This window comes from Poeciliopsis prolifica, unplaced genomic scaffold (genome assembly GCF_027474105.1).
Source record: "Poeciliopsis prolifica strain line A6 unplaced genomic scaffold, Auburn_PproV2 SCAFFOLD068, whole genome shotgun sequence".
Lineage (NCBI taxonomy): Eukaryota > Metazoa > Chordata > Actinopteri > Cyprinodontiformes > Poeciliidae > Poeciliopsis > Poeciliopsis prolifica.
In genome coordinates this window covers 215143-230703 of record NW_026562443.1, presented here as the reverse complement: position 1 = coordinate 230703, position 15561 = coordinate 215143, and the positions used below count along the sequence as shown (strand labels likewise).

Sequence of the window (15561 nt, the reverse complement as noted above, 5' to 3'; positions counted from 1 at the left end):
AGGGAGATTTATTATCACTTCGACCACGGATGCATCAGTACAAAATCAAAGTTCCAAAAGTCTTTCCCCAAAATCTCTCTGAAATCTCCACAACTTTTTTTATACTTCCCATTTTCCATTGGTGTGTGATGGGAAGTCTTGACTGACTTAGTTCTATGTCAACTTTCTGGCAGACTGTGTGTGTTGGACTTCCAAGAACCCAATCGAATCTCGTGACCTAAACATCTGCTCCATTTCGGAATTGCCAAAATAAGTCAATTAATCAGAAATTGTTGTTCTTATCTATCTAAACAGCTTATTTCCCAAGTCATATTTTGGTCCAACTTTGTGCTTTGCACACAAGGGAGGAAAGTTATCAGGTCATTATGACCCAGTTAGGCGCCAGAATCTTTCCGCAAAAACAAGTCCATAAAAGTATTCCGCTCTTACAATCATGACCATATGACTTGGTAAAAAAAAAACTCTGAACCACATCAAGTTTTGCCCCTCCCAGACCCCACAAACTGCATCAGTGAGGACACTGACCTGAAAGGAAGACTGCACATTCAAAGAAACCTTGCATCCAAAACTGATGCCTGCAGTTTGCTAAAATGCCACAGAGGAGTCAGGTTTTGACTACAATAATTGTTTAGGGCAATATAACTAGTAATTTTGATTAAAAATGCTAAGTTGAACCACCACTCGATTATTGAGAAAATATTGTTCAGCCTCAGTATTCATAAATACTTGTCTGATAAGGCAATAGATAAAGGCGTAAGTTCATCACTGGCGTTATCTGAACAGCAAGATGCTATACAGGTATGTGAAATAAAATGGAGACAGCTTCTCTGAAATATACAAGCATTATTAACCAAACAAACTAAACATTACAATGAAAACATTTTAATCACCAAACTCGATTAAAATAAAGCATCTTAAGTTACAACAGTAAAAATATAAAAATAGAACCAATAAAATAATGCAATGATGTTACAGATATTGAGAAAACGGATGAGGCATTTGCAGTGTTAAATAATTTTGGATAATTCAGATTGAAAACATTGCTGTTTTGGTCCATCACACAGCAATGCCAGAAATATGGAACAAATAAAACATCTTATTAATTTAGAATAGTCTAAAGTAAAGTCACTGTCCAGTATGAATAATCAATTTTATTTATAAAGCTTTTTATATCTTTAATTGAAATCTCAAATGGGCTCATTCAGACACTGAAGATGGCAAGCTACTGGATTGTAGCTCCATCTGCTCTGTCATCAGCCTTTCTGACCAACACTAGCGGCCAGCAAGGTGGGTGAAGCGTCTTGCCCGGGAACACAAACGATGAGGGCAAGCAGACCAGGAATTGAACAGAATATTTAACAACAACTATGCGTGGCTAGAATAAGCCACTTTGGAAATAGATGGAGTTTTGTGAAACTCCATTTAACAGTGGAGATGAAGAGGCTAGCAGCCAACATTGATTGCCGATGGCAATCCTAGGGAACCTATGATTCCAAGGTTTCTTCTGCAGAATTCTACTTAAATCAAAAGTGCTGCAAAAAGAACGACTGTTGTCTTAGTCCTGTGTTTTAATCTCCCCGTGATCAGAGTTTCTTCGATGAAACTTCTTCTCTTTTTGTTGAATAGGTTAATGAAGATTATTGTTTCAACAATGTTTTTTAAGCCTCCTGTATTCATGACTGGGGGTTCAACACAGTAATTTGCATGCATTAATGCTGGATTTCCTTCATTTGTTGCCATGGAAGTCATTGGAAGATTTGTTGATTTACCTGGCTGAGCCAACATTTTTGGTATTTTGAGTGCGTAGTAAAACATGTGGCCCAAGCATAGAACCTGTGGTACGCAATAACTAACTGTGTGTGGTCCGCTTCAACATATACATCATCTGTACTTGGCCACACTGTTACATACCTGCCAAAGTGAAATAACTGCTGCGTTAATCAGTTGCATTTAGAAAGGTATTGGCTTTAAAAATCGGCTAAATTAAACTGTCAAATTGTCAAACCATGAAATCATTTGCTAGTTTCAATAGCATGAAAGTGTGTAGCATGAAAGACCAATCCAGTCCAGACTATGTAAAACAGTGAAAAACCACAGGACCATTATACTTAAAATGCAATGTTGACCTTCATGAGAGCCAAGGTTTCAATAAAGTAATTTCATTTGATTTCTAAATTAGGCATGTACTTTTTCTATTATTGATGTGACAGAGTTGACAGAAAAAGCTACACCTTGAACATGCTCACTGAACCGAGAAATGCCAAACCTTATTCAAACATCTGTAGACATTGACATTTTTTGATAATACAAGTTCATAAAAGGTGTACTATCTGATCCTTCCTCCTCCAGGTGCGCTGTCTCAGTTGTCAGACAGTGGTCAGACTCTGAGTGAAGACAGCGGTGTAGATATAGGAGAGACTGGCGGTCTTACTAAGGATGGCAGCCCAAGACCAACCAAGAATAAGCAGGGTCATCTGGAAATTCAAGGGGCCCACATCTCTCCTATAGGGGCTACAAGACAAGTAAGGATGTCATCAATCAAGATTATTTGTCTAGCACATTTCAGCAACAAGGTAGTTAAAAATACTTCACATCATAAAAATGTACAAAAAATACAATTAAAGGTTATAGAGCACAGTCAATAATTGTCAAGTGGCTTCGTTACACATCAAATGTTGATTAATGTTTCATTTATAATGTTTCAAAAGCAACTCTAAACAGGTGGGTTTTTAGTCTTGGTTTAAAATAACTCAGTGTTTCAGCTGTTTTACAATTTTGCAGAAGTTCGTTTCCCCCAATTTGTGCTGCATAGAAGCTGAATGCTGCTTCTCCATGTTTGGTTCTGGTTGTGGAGATGCAGAGCAGAACCGAGGTAGAAGAGTAGATTACATTAAATATTTCTGCTGTGTTGACTGTGAAATAATATTTTGGGATAGTAGCTGTTTGGCTAAGTGAGTCAATGGATAAAGTACTTTCAAAGACAACAACGAAATGATCAGACAATGTGACATCAGTTACAGAGACATTGGAAATATTCACACCCTTACAGATAACCAGGTTCAGTGTGTGTCCTTGAGTGTGTTATTTGTTTAAAAATGCTGAATTAGACAAAAATTATCGAGTATATTACCCAGCTGTTTTGCCTCTCTGTCTTCGGGGTGGGCTACGTGGATGTTGAAATATCCCGTAATTATTAAACAGTCATGTCATAATTAGTGCATATGAGAGATAAAAGTTCATTGAAGTTAGTAAAGAAATTTCCTACATATGTTGGGGTTTTGTGTACAGTTAGTGTCAGGTTTCGTTTATGGTCTTTTACCTCAATTCCCTGATGTTCAAGAGTCAAAATGCCCTAAAAAGACATTCTTACAGTTTAGCAAATCCTAATATGTTGTAGTAACTCCTCCTCCTTTGTAATGTTTCTGTTCTCACTTAAAAAATTGTAATTACCAACTCTGATTCAGATAATACAGGTGATTCAGTACTGTCATCCAACCATGTTACTGTCAGGAACAAATAGATTTACACAAGTTAAATAAAGAAAATGATATTAGATTCATATTTCTTAAAAGATACAGACACAATTGCAAAGACAATGTCTGGCACCCAATCTTAGACCTCAGAAATGATTGGACAGTGCTCTGGGGAATCAGTCAGGTGGTCTTGTATTTCAAACACTAAGAGAATAAGCAATTTTATCTGAGAAACATGCTTTTTGGGAGCTCAGGAGAGAAGTACCCAGCAAAACTTGACAATTCAATTCAATTAAGAATCATCAATTTAGGTGACAAAATTTCTGATGAGCTGTCCTGGCATTGATAAGATGAGGCCTTTGATAAATAGTCTTAGTTTTCAGTAGGTGCTGAAAATTGTTGGGGGTGTGGAGCCGTCCTGGCCTTGATGATGTTCCTATTCTTCAAAGCTTTTCTGTTTTTATTCTGCTCAACATTAAAACCCAATTTTACTTTTCTCCCCTGGACCACCATTTCTCCTCTGTAATTCTTAATATATCTCAGCATCAAACACATTAATAGATAGACAATAGCAATATGTCAATATGTCATCATCACCATCATCGCCTGTGGACAGATCAAACAAATCTGAAATATTCAAAGTAGGATGAACTGCCTCCACTCATTTGAACACACTACTGGCTCCAGGTTTTAAATTTTATCAATAAACATGAAACAAATGATTTCATCAATAAAATAATTTGCCTACTGATCTTGTCAGTAGGCAAATGATGTACCACAGTGCATCGCCTGCTTACCTTTTCTTCATCTTTTTTCCCAGCAGATAAGCTCACCTCTTTCAGCACTAAACACTGCCATAGTCAGGGTGGTGAAAAATTCCAACACGTTGGGCATTGCTATAGAGGGAGGAGCCAATACAAGACAACCTTTGCCACGCATTGTGACCATTCAGGTAAGACAGCAAAAATAATTGGTACTGATTAAGAGTCCAAGCCATGACTTGTCTAGCATATTTTGGTTTAATAAGAGACAAACAAAGTTGGGACAATGTACAAAATAATTGCCATCTCTCTGCTTCAGTAAGCTTTTCTATTATTAGCTGACATTTACACCATTCAGTGCAGTTTATTAATTCAAATCCATTTGGGACCAGGTGTATGACAGAGGATCAGGAGTGATAACATTCTGTCTGAACACCTAATCCTCCAACACTCTCCAGTCTTCACTCTGGTTAGACTTTTTTTCTGTGACAGTGTGGACAACCAGTCTATTTTTTTATCAGTCTTTCTGATTGTCAGGTCATCAAGGTATTTTATTAAGTAGAACCAGAAAATCTAACCAGATGCATGAATAATCTTTGCTGACTAGAAGCTACTAGCTACATATAATTAAGCAGATAATTATTTCCACAATAATTCATATTATTTACATTTTCTTTGAGAAAATTTAAATGTTGTGACCTATGAACTGGAAAAATTTCACATTTCAATGTGATATTCAAAAAGTCCATGAAGCTCTGACACATGATACTTGACTTCACTGTCTTCTATGGCCTCATGGATATGATGGAATTGACTTCAGAATACATACAGACACTAACTCAGAAATGGAGCAGAATTAAAATGTAATCAACTGAAATGGACATCGAGTAATCACTGGAATTCAAGGATTTATATATATATATATATATATATAATATATATATATATATATATATATATATATATATTAACATTTTGAAATCAAAATTCATATATATATATATATATATATATAATATGTCATATATATACTGGAATTCATATGTCATATATATACTGGAATTCAAGAATTTATATATATATATAAAATTAAAATAAAATTCCCTTCTCACCCACCGCGGGTGGTTCTTATCCTCTGAGCTCGGGTCCTCTACCAGAGGCCTGGGAGCTTGAGGGTTCTGCGCAGTATCTTGGCTGTGCCAAGGACTGCACATTTCTGGACTGAGATGTCTGATGTTGTTCCTGGGATCTGTTGTAGCCACTGCTCCAGTTTGGGGGTTACTGCCCCGAGGGCACCGATGACCACAGGCACCACTGTGGTCTTCACCTTCCAGGCCCTCTCCAGTTCCTCCCTGAGGCCCTGGTATTTCTCTAGTTTCTCGTGCTCCTTTTTCCTGATGTTGCAATCACTTGGTATTGCTACATCTACCACAACGGCTTTCCTCTGATGTTTATCCACTACGACAATGTCTGGTTGGTTCGCCATTACCATTTTGTCTGTCTGGATCTGGAAGTCCCACAGGATCTTAGCTCTGGCGTTCTCCACCACCTTTGGGGGTGTTTCCCACTTTGATCTCGGGGTTTCCAGTCCATATTCTGCACAGATGTTTCTGTACACTATGCCTGCCACTTGGTTATGTCGCTCCATGTACGCTTTCCCTGCCAGTATCTTGCACCCTGCTGTGATGTGCTGGACTGTCTCAGGGGCCTCCTTGCACAACCTACACCTTGGGTCTTGTCTGGTGTGGTAGATCTGGGCCTCTATTGCTCTGGTGTTTAGGGCCTGTTCCTGGGCTGCCAGGATGAGGGCCTCTGTGCTGTCCTTGAGTCCAGCTTTTTCCAGCCATTGGTAGGATTTACTGATATCAGCCACTTGGGTTATTTGCTGGTGGTACATCCCATGTAGGGGTTTGTCCTCCCATGATGGTATCTCTGGCACCTCAACCTCCGTTCCCTGTTGTCTGAGACATTCACTGAGCACATTGTCTGTTGAGGCTTTGTCCCTGATGTATTTATGGATCTTAGTTGTTTCGTCCTGGACAGTGGTTCTCACACTCACTAGTCCTCTGCCTCCTTCCTTGCGGCTCGTGTACAGTCTCAGGGTGCTGGATTTGGGATGGAACCCTCCATGCATTGTTAGTAGCTTTCTGGTCTTAATATCTGTGGCTTTTATCTCCTCCTTTGGCCAGCTAATTATTCCAGCAGGGTATCTGATTACTGGCAAGGCATAGCTGTTTATCGCACATATATATATATATATATAAATCCTTGAATTCCAGTGATTACTCGATGTCCATTTCAGTTGATTACATTTTAATTCTGCTCCATTTCTGAGTTAGTGTCTGTATGTATTCTGAAGTCAATTCCATCATATCCATGAGGCCATAGAAGACAGTGCAGTCAAGTCATATATATATATATATATATATATATTTATAAATTGTTTGGCACTGGTTGATTGTAGTCCAACAGAAAGGGACAGAGAGAAGGGGGGAAAGACATGCAGCAATGGAAGACACTGGAGTCAGACGCATGACTGTCGCATAGAGGTCTGTAGCCCCTGTATACAATGCGCCTGCTCTAACCTCCCAAAACTCCACTTTTGTCTTTTTTAAGTACTTTGTGACTATGTTGCCTATTTCAAGAAAACATTGGCACAGTAACAGACATCTACATGTCACTGTGTCTTTCTAATTTGTCCTTTCTTTCTTTCCTCCACATTGACAGAAAGGAGGCTCAGCTCATAACTGTGGCCAGCTAAAGGTTGGCCAGGTCATCCTAGAAGTCAATGGAGTTTCACTAAGAGGACAGGAACATGAAGAGGCTGCCCGAATCATTGCTGAAGCATTCAAGACCAAAGAGAAGGACCACATCGACTTACTGGTGGCTGATCTAGGGTTCTAAAAAAAGACAGTCACTCGGTACACTTTAATTGAAAAAGAAATTGTTATGCAACATTGAGAACTCTCAATTAATGCCCTCTATTACACATCTTCAATTCATTTCAGGGTTATAGATACCACAAAGATGTGTTGGATTTCTGTTAACTGCTCTATTTAGACATTTGTACAAGCTAATTAAAGAAAAGGATTAAAGATTAATATTTAATGACTCATAACTTAGTCGAAGGTTATTAGTTTAGTTTTATAACAGAAAATATTCTGTGTTTATGTTCTGTGTATTACAAGTCAGAGAAACATAATATTAAGGCAGAAATAAAAATCTTATCACACAAAACCATTTTTGAAATCATGGGAAAAAACTAATAATAATGAATTCAACAATGGAGAAGAAATAAATAGGCAGATGTGTTGCTACTTCTTAATTTGGCAATAGAAGCTATTTAGAGAATGTGATTTGTAAAATGTTACTATCACTAACATTTAACTAACTTCAAATCAAAATTCAGAAGACAACATGTGAATTTTGAAGATGCAGCATTCTCCAACTTCAAGAATACCCAAATGTTTACTCAAAAAGCTGATGGATAGAAATGGGAAGTCAACTCCTCACTGTCACTGGACAACTGATTAGTTCAGACTATTGAAAAACAATTTTTTAGGCTCTGGCTCACAGTTATGGAAAAAAGAAAGTTTTCATCCCTTTATTCTACAGCTTGTCGAAGCACCATTAGCAGCAATAGTTGTCAATTATTATCTTCTGCATAATGTTATTTATTTCTGGTGATAATTTCTGCTTTCAGCAACATCTGGAATCTTTTCTTAATCTAATTTGGTTAACTCAGTGACATCAAGGTGAGCAGATTGTAAGGCTGCAGAACACCTAATTAACTACCTCTAACCTTGAAAACCAGAATGATACATTGAGTCTTGCTTGGAATCAGCATTATGGCCATAAATTTACAAGTTTTTTGGTTCATCATTAAAGTCTTAAATCCAATTGCCAAATAAATTTTAGACAGTGGAGGTTTTCTTTGGACTGAATAAGTAATATCCAGTCCATCATTTGCCTGTATTGCTGCTGTTAATGGTAACATTTAGCATGCTAACGGAGGTTTACAGAGAAGGGGAGATGAAGGGGGAAAAGTTAGGACAATTTCAATGGCCCCTCACTGACAACAAAATAGTTGTTTATTTTTTTTATGCTTTTTTTAGTTTCCTATTGAAATAGAAAACAACTTGGGGGCCTTGTCAGTAACAAAATGTATGTATCTATTTTTGTTTTTATTGTTTTTCGCAGTAAAAATCAAATGTTACCACTCTCAATATTTGCATTGAACTCCCCTCCGGGTCTGCATGAAATGATTTGATCCGCACACTCGATGGTGAAGGTGTTCAGCAGTTACTATGCTGCCAAGAAAATTAATAAAGCCAGGCTTTCAAAAAGAGAGAGAAAAGTCAAGAGTATCTATTTGTAACCCAGTTTTTTCCAACCGAGGTGGATACAGTGTGACATTATCAACCTTTTCACTTTTATTACATTCTTTAATGAATGAGGGGGGAAAAAATACCAATCTATTCATATATTTTATCTATTTATATATTTTATCACATGTAACAGATGAGTTGCCACTCATTATTGTTAAGTGTTGTTAGGGACACCAAAATAAAACCTCTCTTCTGTCCCAGTGAAAAAGGTGAGCAAAACTAGGTTCAGTTAGCATCAAGCTAGTTAGCATTATTCCAGGGAATCTATGTGGATTTCTCCTGTCTTTCTGCTATTTTTACAGTTACACAACAAAAATAACATATTTATTACTGGCAGAAATTCAAACAATCTTCATAAAAGGATCATAACAAACAGCCTCCTGTCCATTAGCACACTTAGCAGTGAGTGAATGAAGTTGATTGACAGCGCTAAGACCCTCCTCCGGGTTCTGATTGATTGTTTTTGGTTGAAACGTTGCATTACTTTAGCTAGCAATAGTAGTTCCGGGAGCAGGTGGAAGAGTTTGATGTTTTCACAGATTATCCATATCTGGGAATTTGTCACGACATGGTGACAGCTTTAACTAAATTATAAGAAACATTATTGACATTACAAACATTGTTGAAGTTACACAGTGCAGCTTGAACAAAATACAACAACATAGCCTTTTTTTTTTGAGAAGTCTGGATTGCTTTGTGTATATTTTACATGTTGCCTGTGACTGTTGCACAGGCAACATGTGCAACGATTTACCGTTTACTGCTTAATGTGTAAATTATGTACTCTGGACTTAAGCAAAAATTTTTGCTTAAGCTAAAACTAACTTAAAAAAAAGAAGCAACCTATTTGCACACAGTATGCGGACTGTTGCATGTGACAATAAACTAAAAGTAGTTAATTAGAAGTACTAGTTGTACCATTTGAAGTAGTATCCGTTTTGGACCAGAGAAAGCAAGGCAGTTGCAAGCCTTCAAAATTGTGACGCTTTTGATGGGTCAGATAGAGCCAAGAAAATATGAGGGGGCCCAGTTTAATTTTTTTGTCATGGGGCCCAAGATTCCTGGCGGCACCCCTGATCATATCCATAGATTCAAGAGTATTGAATCTATGGATAAGATAGAAAATGTTAACCTCAATTTTAAAACATGCCCAAGCCAGGTTAGCAGAGAAGAATAAAAATTTGCACAAACAAAAATTACAATAGGGTTTTCTGTTGGAGTGGTTGAACATCTATGCTTTGCATTGCTTATTCTGCACACTCTGCAGGCTTGGAACCCTAAAATACTCAATTCAAAGGTAAAGCAACGAAGCCACTCTGTATTTATTTATGTTTTTAAAACAATTACCCAATCATGCAAAAACAGGGATGCAGTCAAGAGCTTACAGACCTTAATGAGCTCCTGCACCTGCTGATTCACAGGAAACTGATAAGACAGTCTGTTGTCCATCAAGAAGAGGAAGGATTCTAAAACTCCAAGAACCTAACTTGAGTTTTGAGTGTCTAAAATTTATATTAAATTTAGATTTTTTTTATTATTATTATTTTTTGCAATGTTTGATAAGATTTAAAAATGTAAAGTCATTAAAAAAGACAATATACATTTTACTGATCTAGAAGTGTTTTCTGGTAAACAAAACAGTTTTGTGTGTTATTTGTAGATATTCCATATTTCTGTAATAGTATTATTCTTTGAATTAGCAGCTATATTGCTGATTCAAATTATAAGAGTATGTAGGTAAAGGTGTACAGGTCTACAAGCCAAAAATATATTGAATTTAAAATAGTACTCTAAAAAAAGTCACAACAGAAAAATTAATCTATTAAAAGATTCAGACTTTTAATGCAGGTGGCTTATTTGCATCGCACGCCACCTATGGCAATAATGTAACGTAATTCCAGCCAGAATATGTGATCTTAGAATATATACTGTTACATTATATTTTAGGATGAATCTGTTGTGATTATCTTCTTGAAATGCAGTGATGTAGTCCAGCTACAGTCACATTGAGATGATTACTATAAAACATATATTTTAAAATGTTTTTTGAGTCAAGTAAGATTCTGATTCATGTCTGAAGTGTTGGTTTGATGATGTGCCATTTCAATGAAACATATAAACTACACAGAAATATATACTACATACAGAGACTGCACATAGATTTATAGAGGTATAGTTACAAAAAATAATAAAACTGTTGGACTATTATTTAACATTTCTGCCCAGTTAATTCATGTCTCTTCAACATCCCACTGGAGGTGTTTGATGCAAATGAAAAAGGAAAAATCCTCTTATATTTCTTTTAACTGCATCATAACACTTCAGTTAAGGTGCACTAAGTTTATAAGCACACAATAAAGTTTCTAATAAGATCTCATATTTCCATATTGCATAATTGACAGCGTTTTGACAAACTCAAGCCAGACTGTGGTACTTCATTGCTAACAGCAAAGATAGTCAGTTCAAGTTATCCACTCTAAATACCAATGTTGTATAAAGTACTGAAATCTCAGTGTCAAGTAAAAGTATAGGTACCTCTCCAAAATATGACTTTGGTAAAACTCCAAGTCACTGACTGAAATGTTACTTGAGTTAAAGTATTAAAGTACCTGAAACGTCTTGTACTTAAGTATGGAAATTACTGTAAAAATGGATGTACTCAAGTAATGTAATGAAAAGTACAAGTAAAAAGTAAAACAAGGCAAATGCAGTTTGAATGACATTTTTTATATTTTGGTAAACTTGTCAAATACACTTAAAATAATGTACAGAACCAAGTGCAGGCAAAATTAAACCTGCTAATAGATATACCTGCAGGAATCATTTATTTAAGAAAATTAGGTGCTTTACTTACCACAAGGTTAACTTAACCTGCTTTAGGTTAACTTAACCTGCTTTACAACTGAACCAGCTTTTTAATAAACCCTCCAGGACAGAAAATACAAAGTTTTTGTAAGCCTTAAGTTTTTCCTTTCAGTAAGGTCAGTGATGAAAATGAGAAAAATAAATAGTGGCCAAAATGCGGCCAACATGAAGAAAAAAAGCCGTTACGATTACTCTACTTCACAAACTATAGGTGCACACAACTGGTCATTATGCAAAAGAAAAAAAGAATTGGGAGGGAAATGCAGCTTATTTGGCATCTGAAGAGGGAGAGCTTTATTGCTAACTTGGTGTTTAATGGGAGAAGCGAAACAGACCTCCGTGAAGCTGACACCCCACCTACTCAAATAATCCAGCAAATAGTCTGATTGGTTAGTGCTCCGTTTGTGCTCCGTTTGTGCCGTTAAAATGTTCATTTGTGCAGCTTTGGTTTCCGAGATATTAAAAATAATTTTTTAGTCCATCCAAAATATATACTTTTTAAGATTACAATTACTGAAAATATTGAGTATGACTAAAAATTCACTAGAGAACAGTGTGTCTCGTGGAACTGCATGAATTTTGTGTCAGTTGGTCACAAGGCAAGAAATCTATTTCCATTAGTTTCTCAGGAGAGTTTGGATGTAAAATTTGTTGACTCTCCCTGAGTGAAACTCCGACACCTTGAGGAAGGGGGAGACCTAGAGAACGGCTGGCCAAAATTAGCGTTCGTGAATCGGATCACCCTTGAGCCTATTGGTGGTGATGAACAAGCCCAGGCAAACAGGCTTTGTTGCAGTCGATCAGTAGGTGGGACCAAAACACTGGCGTTTCTCTCTCGCTTTTTTGTAACGTAACGAGTAACTAAACCACACATTGAAAATGTATCGGAGTAAAAGTATGCAATTAAGTTCGGAAATGTAGTGAAGTAAAAGTGAAAGTTATCAAAAAATTTCTTACTCGAGGAAAGTATGAAGTACTCCAAAATATACTTAAGTAAAGTAGTGAAGTATTTTTACTTCGTTACTATACAACACTGCTAAATACACTTGAAAATAGTCTGCTTTCAATAGGGATTTCACTTTAATAGAACCTCCCTTTTCCATTCAATACAAGGCCTACTTATACTCATTACGCCTTCATGTATTCAGGGGTTCAACCAAAGATAGAAAGCTGGTCATGCAGGCCGTTGATGGACTGTGTTAGAATAGTATTGTGTCATGTCCAATGTCCTAATGGAACATGGATGACTGCAGTTTCAGGAAAAGCTGAAAAGGCTGATAAAGTTATTGATTATTGTTGAAATAATATTTTAAATTAGCACAATACTGCACCGGATAGTTTTGATACATATGAAATATACCATAGAAAGTTAAAGTACACTCTACATTCACATAAATTTAGATAAAGATCCAAACTAAAACAACTGCTGAATCTCTGAACTTATAAATTCTTAGGGAGGATTCTACAGAAAAGACAGGCCTAGAATCTCTTTACACAGAGAGTCTGTCTGCCAGGCAATTAACAAATTCCTTAGCATGGTTCAAAAGTTCACTAGGATCTTAAAACTTTTTATAAATAATTTTATCTATATTAGAATTAACTATATTTCTTTAAGCATGTTTTTAATTAGTTACTTATTAGATCCAAACTTATAGTCATTATTTAGCATTACATTGTGTGCAAGCTTGGTTAAAAATACAAACTACTTTCTTGTGGAAACATTTGAGGCACAGATAGCACTGCAGCTGCAATCATATATCAAACTGGACAGCGGCTGATACGAGAAGGGTTTGCCGTATATCTGCTTTTGGGGCTCTTTAGCAGGAGGTAATAAAATTAACATTGAGACAGCCCACACAAAGGAAAAGAACACACCTCCTAATGCATATATTTAAATGAGGAGAATATGCAGTCTATAAAAAATGGTTTGTTTCACAGCAGAAGTTGGAATCTCTTTGTGCTGAGTGAGAGTTTCCCGGAGGATGCATCTTCTGTTATTCTTTTGTCTTTTTTACTCAGTTCTTTGTCTCTGTTTTGTAATATCTTGGACTTTTGCTCTAGGTGAGAGGCTTATTGTAAAGTTCTTCTTGGATTGATTTTCTCTGGATAAAACTCTGAATATCTGATCGTATGATTGCTCTTTTCTCTCTGCACACTTACACAGACACAGGAATTCGGGACAAAGAATTAATTAAGAGCTAAATCAAGTTATTCATCTTTTTAATTCTTAACATTATCTAAAGTGCCAACATCAGTATCACATGCAGAAATTATCAGATGACTCTGATACTGTGGATGTATCAGGAAGTACAGGAGGGATGTTGCTTTAGCTGACTATAGACTTTGTGGTTTTTAGTTTTTTAGTGGTATTTGCATGCTGCTCAGATTATTTCTGTATCACTGTTTATACCTTCCTCATCTGTTTCATGTGCTTTTTATATGTTGTAGCTGCAGACTATATTTAATATTTTTTCCCCTTTTTGAGGGGTAATACATAATTCATCATTCATTCAAAATCACCCTGTGCACCCATCTTATGATGGCTACTTCCAGCAAGAAAATGAACCATGTCACACAGATCAGATCATCTGAAGCTGGTAAAATAACCATGACGATGAGCTCACTGGATTGCAACTGCCACCACAGTCACCAGACCACAATCCAACAGGAGAAATATGACATGATGCACAGCCAAACATCTCTTCAGCGACTGAATGATGGTCCTACTGAAATCTCTAGGAATGTTTCTAACCCTCTGTTGAACACATGCTGTGGAGAACTTCAGCAAAAGAAATCTTGGATTAAAGAAATCCCACAAGGTGTTTGTGATTGTGTTTCCTATCTGTTTTGGTCTTTAAAAAAACTGAAAATAATCACGTATTACAGATGTTTTGTGACCTTAATACAACCAGTTTAAACATTGTGGAACAAAAGAACCAAATACACATACCTGCACAAAAATAAATAAAAATGCCTTTTAACATGCAGCTCTTCCATTCACAGGAGCCGGAATTCCCCTAGCAGATAAGCACATGGAGAAACCCTCTGACTAACTAATAACTAATAACAATATCTGCCCTAACATTTAAGTAAAATGTTCTTAACTCTCAGAAAGAATGCTCCTCTGTTTGTATTGAAACAAATAGACATTTACAGCTGCATGTACATACAATTATTTCAAATATTTCATAAAATGTGAGCTTAACCAAAAGCAAAGACAATTTCCTACCTCTTCTCAGACAGCCTAGCGCCAACTGAAGGCAGTATAGTACTGATGTCATAAGATGCTCTCTTAAGGTGACAGTACAGATACTGGTGCTTATCAAAATAAGTAAAATAATCAAATTCTTAAAATATAACAGAAAAATAAGATTCTTCAGAATTAATCAGGATTTGGTGGAATTTCAAACATTATAATAAAAATAAATAAATGTGGCAATGCAGTACTTAATTTAGAATTATTTTTATATTTATGAATGGAAATTGTGTACAGTATTTGATTTATATATTGGAAGATTATTTTGTAGTTCAGTACAAAATTACGTATATATGCAAAAATTTGGATAAATAATGGCTTAGTCTGATCCTGGTTCTTATTGCTCTTTTTTGAAGTTTGATTCGTACTGTTGTGTTGTTTTGTAATTAATTACCCAAATCTCTCTGGAGTCACTTAAATAAGATAAAACTAAAGAACAGTGCAGAATTTTAAGCTGTTTCTGTGTCTGTGAACAGAAAGGTGTTTGATACTGAAACTATGATAGACCCACTTCCTGAACTGTGAACTGAAATAGTAAAACTCTGACTCATAATGTCTGCTTTTCCATTGATGGACAAACATTCTTATTTAAAGAAAAAAGGCAAATAGCTGTAATGTTCAGATAAAAATAATGGAAATGCAATTTCTAAGTATGATTTTCAAATAAAGTTCATGTTAATGACTAGTTTTCATGAGTCATTTACCTGAACTTCTACCTTGATAATAAACTAGTTTTAGTAAAATGTCCTTCAACTGACTGGAAATGCATAGTTTAGAGTAGCTTTTCTTTTAATTTCTGAGGCAGCAGACCCAACTAG

At 36.1% G+C, this 15561-nt stretch overlaps 1 protein-coding gene across 1 annotated transcript in view; it reads left to right on the top strand.

The window, feature by feature from the left end:
• The window catches only part of whrnb (whirlin b), a 68938-nt gene extending 60356 nt beyond the window's left edge, over positions 1 to 8582 (top strand). The window contains exons 10-12 of the mRNA XM_055020511.1: positions 2350 to 2522; positions 4294 to 4425; positions 6962 to 8582. Of these exons, the coding sequence (XP_054876486.1) occupies positions 2350 to 2522; positions 4294 to 4425; positions 6962 to 7138 (482 nt within the window). The 3' untranslated portion in view covers positions 7139 to 8582. The remainder of the gene's footprint in view (positions 1 to 2349; positions 2523 to 4293; positions 4426 to 6961) is intronic.
• The last annotated feature ends 6979 nt before the right edge of the window (positions 8583 to 15561 follow it).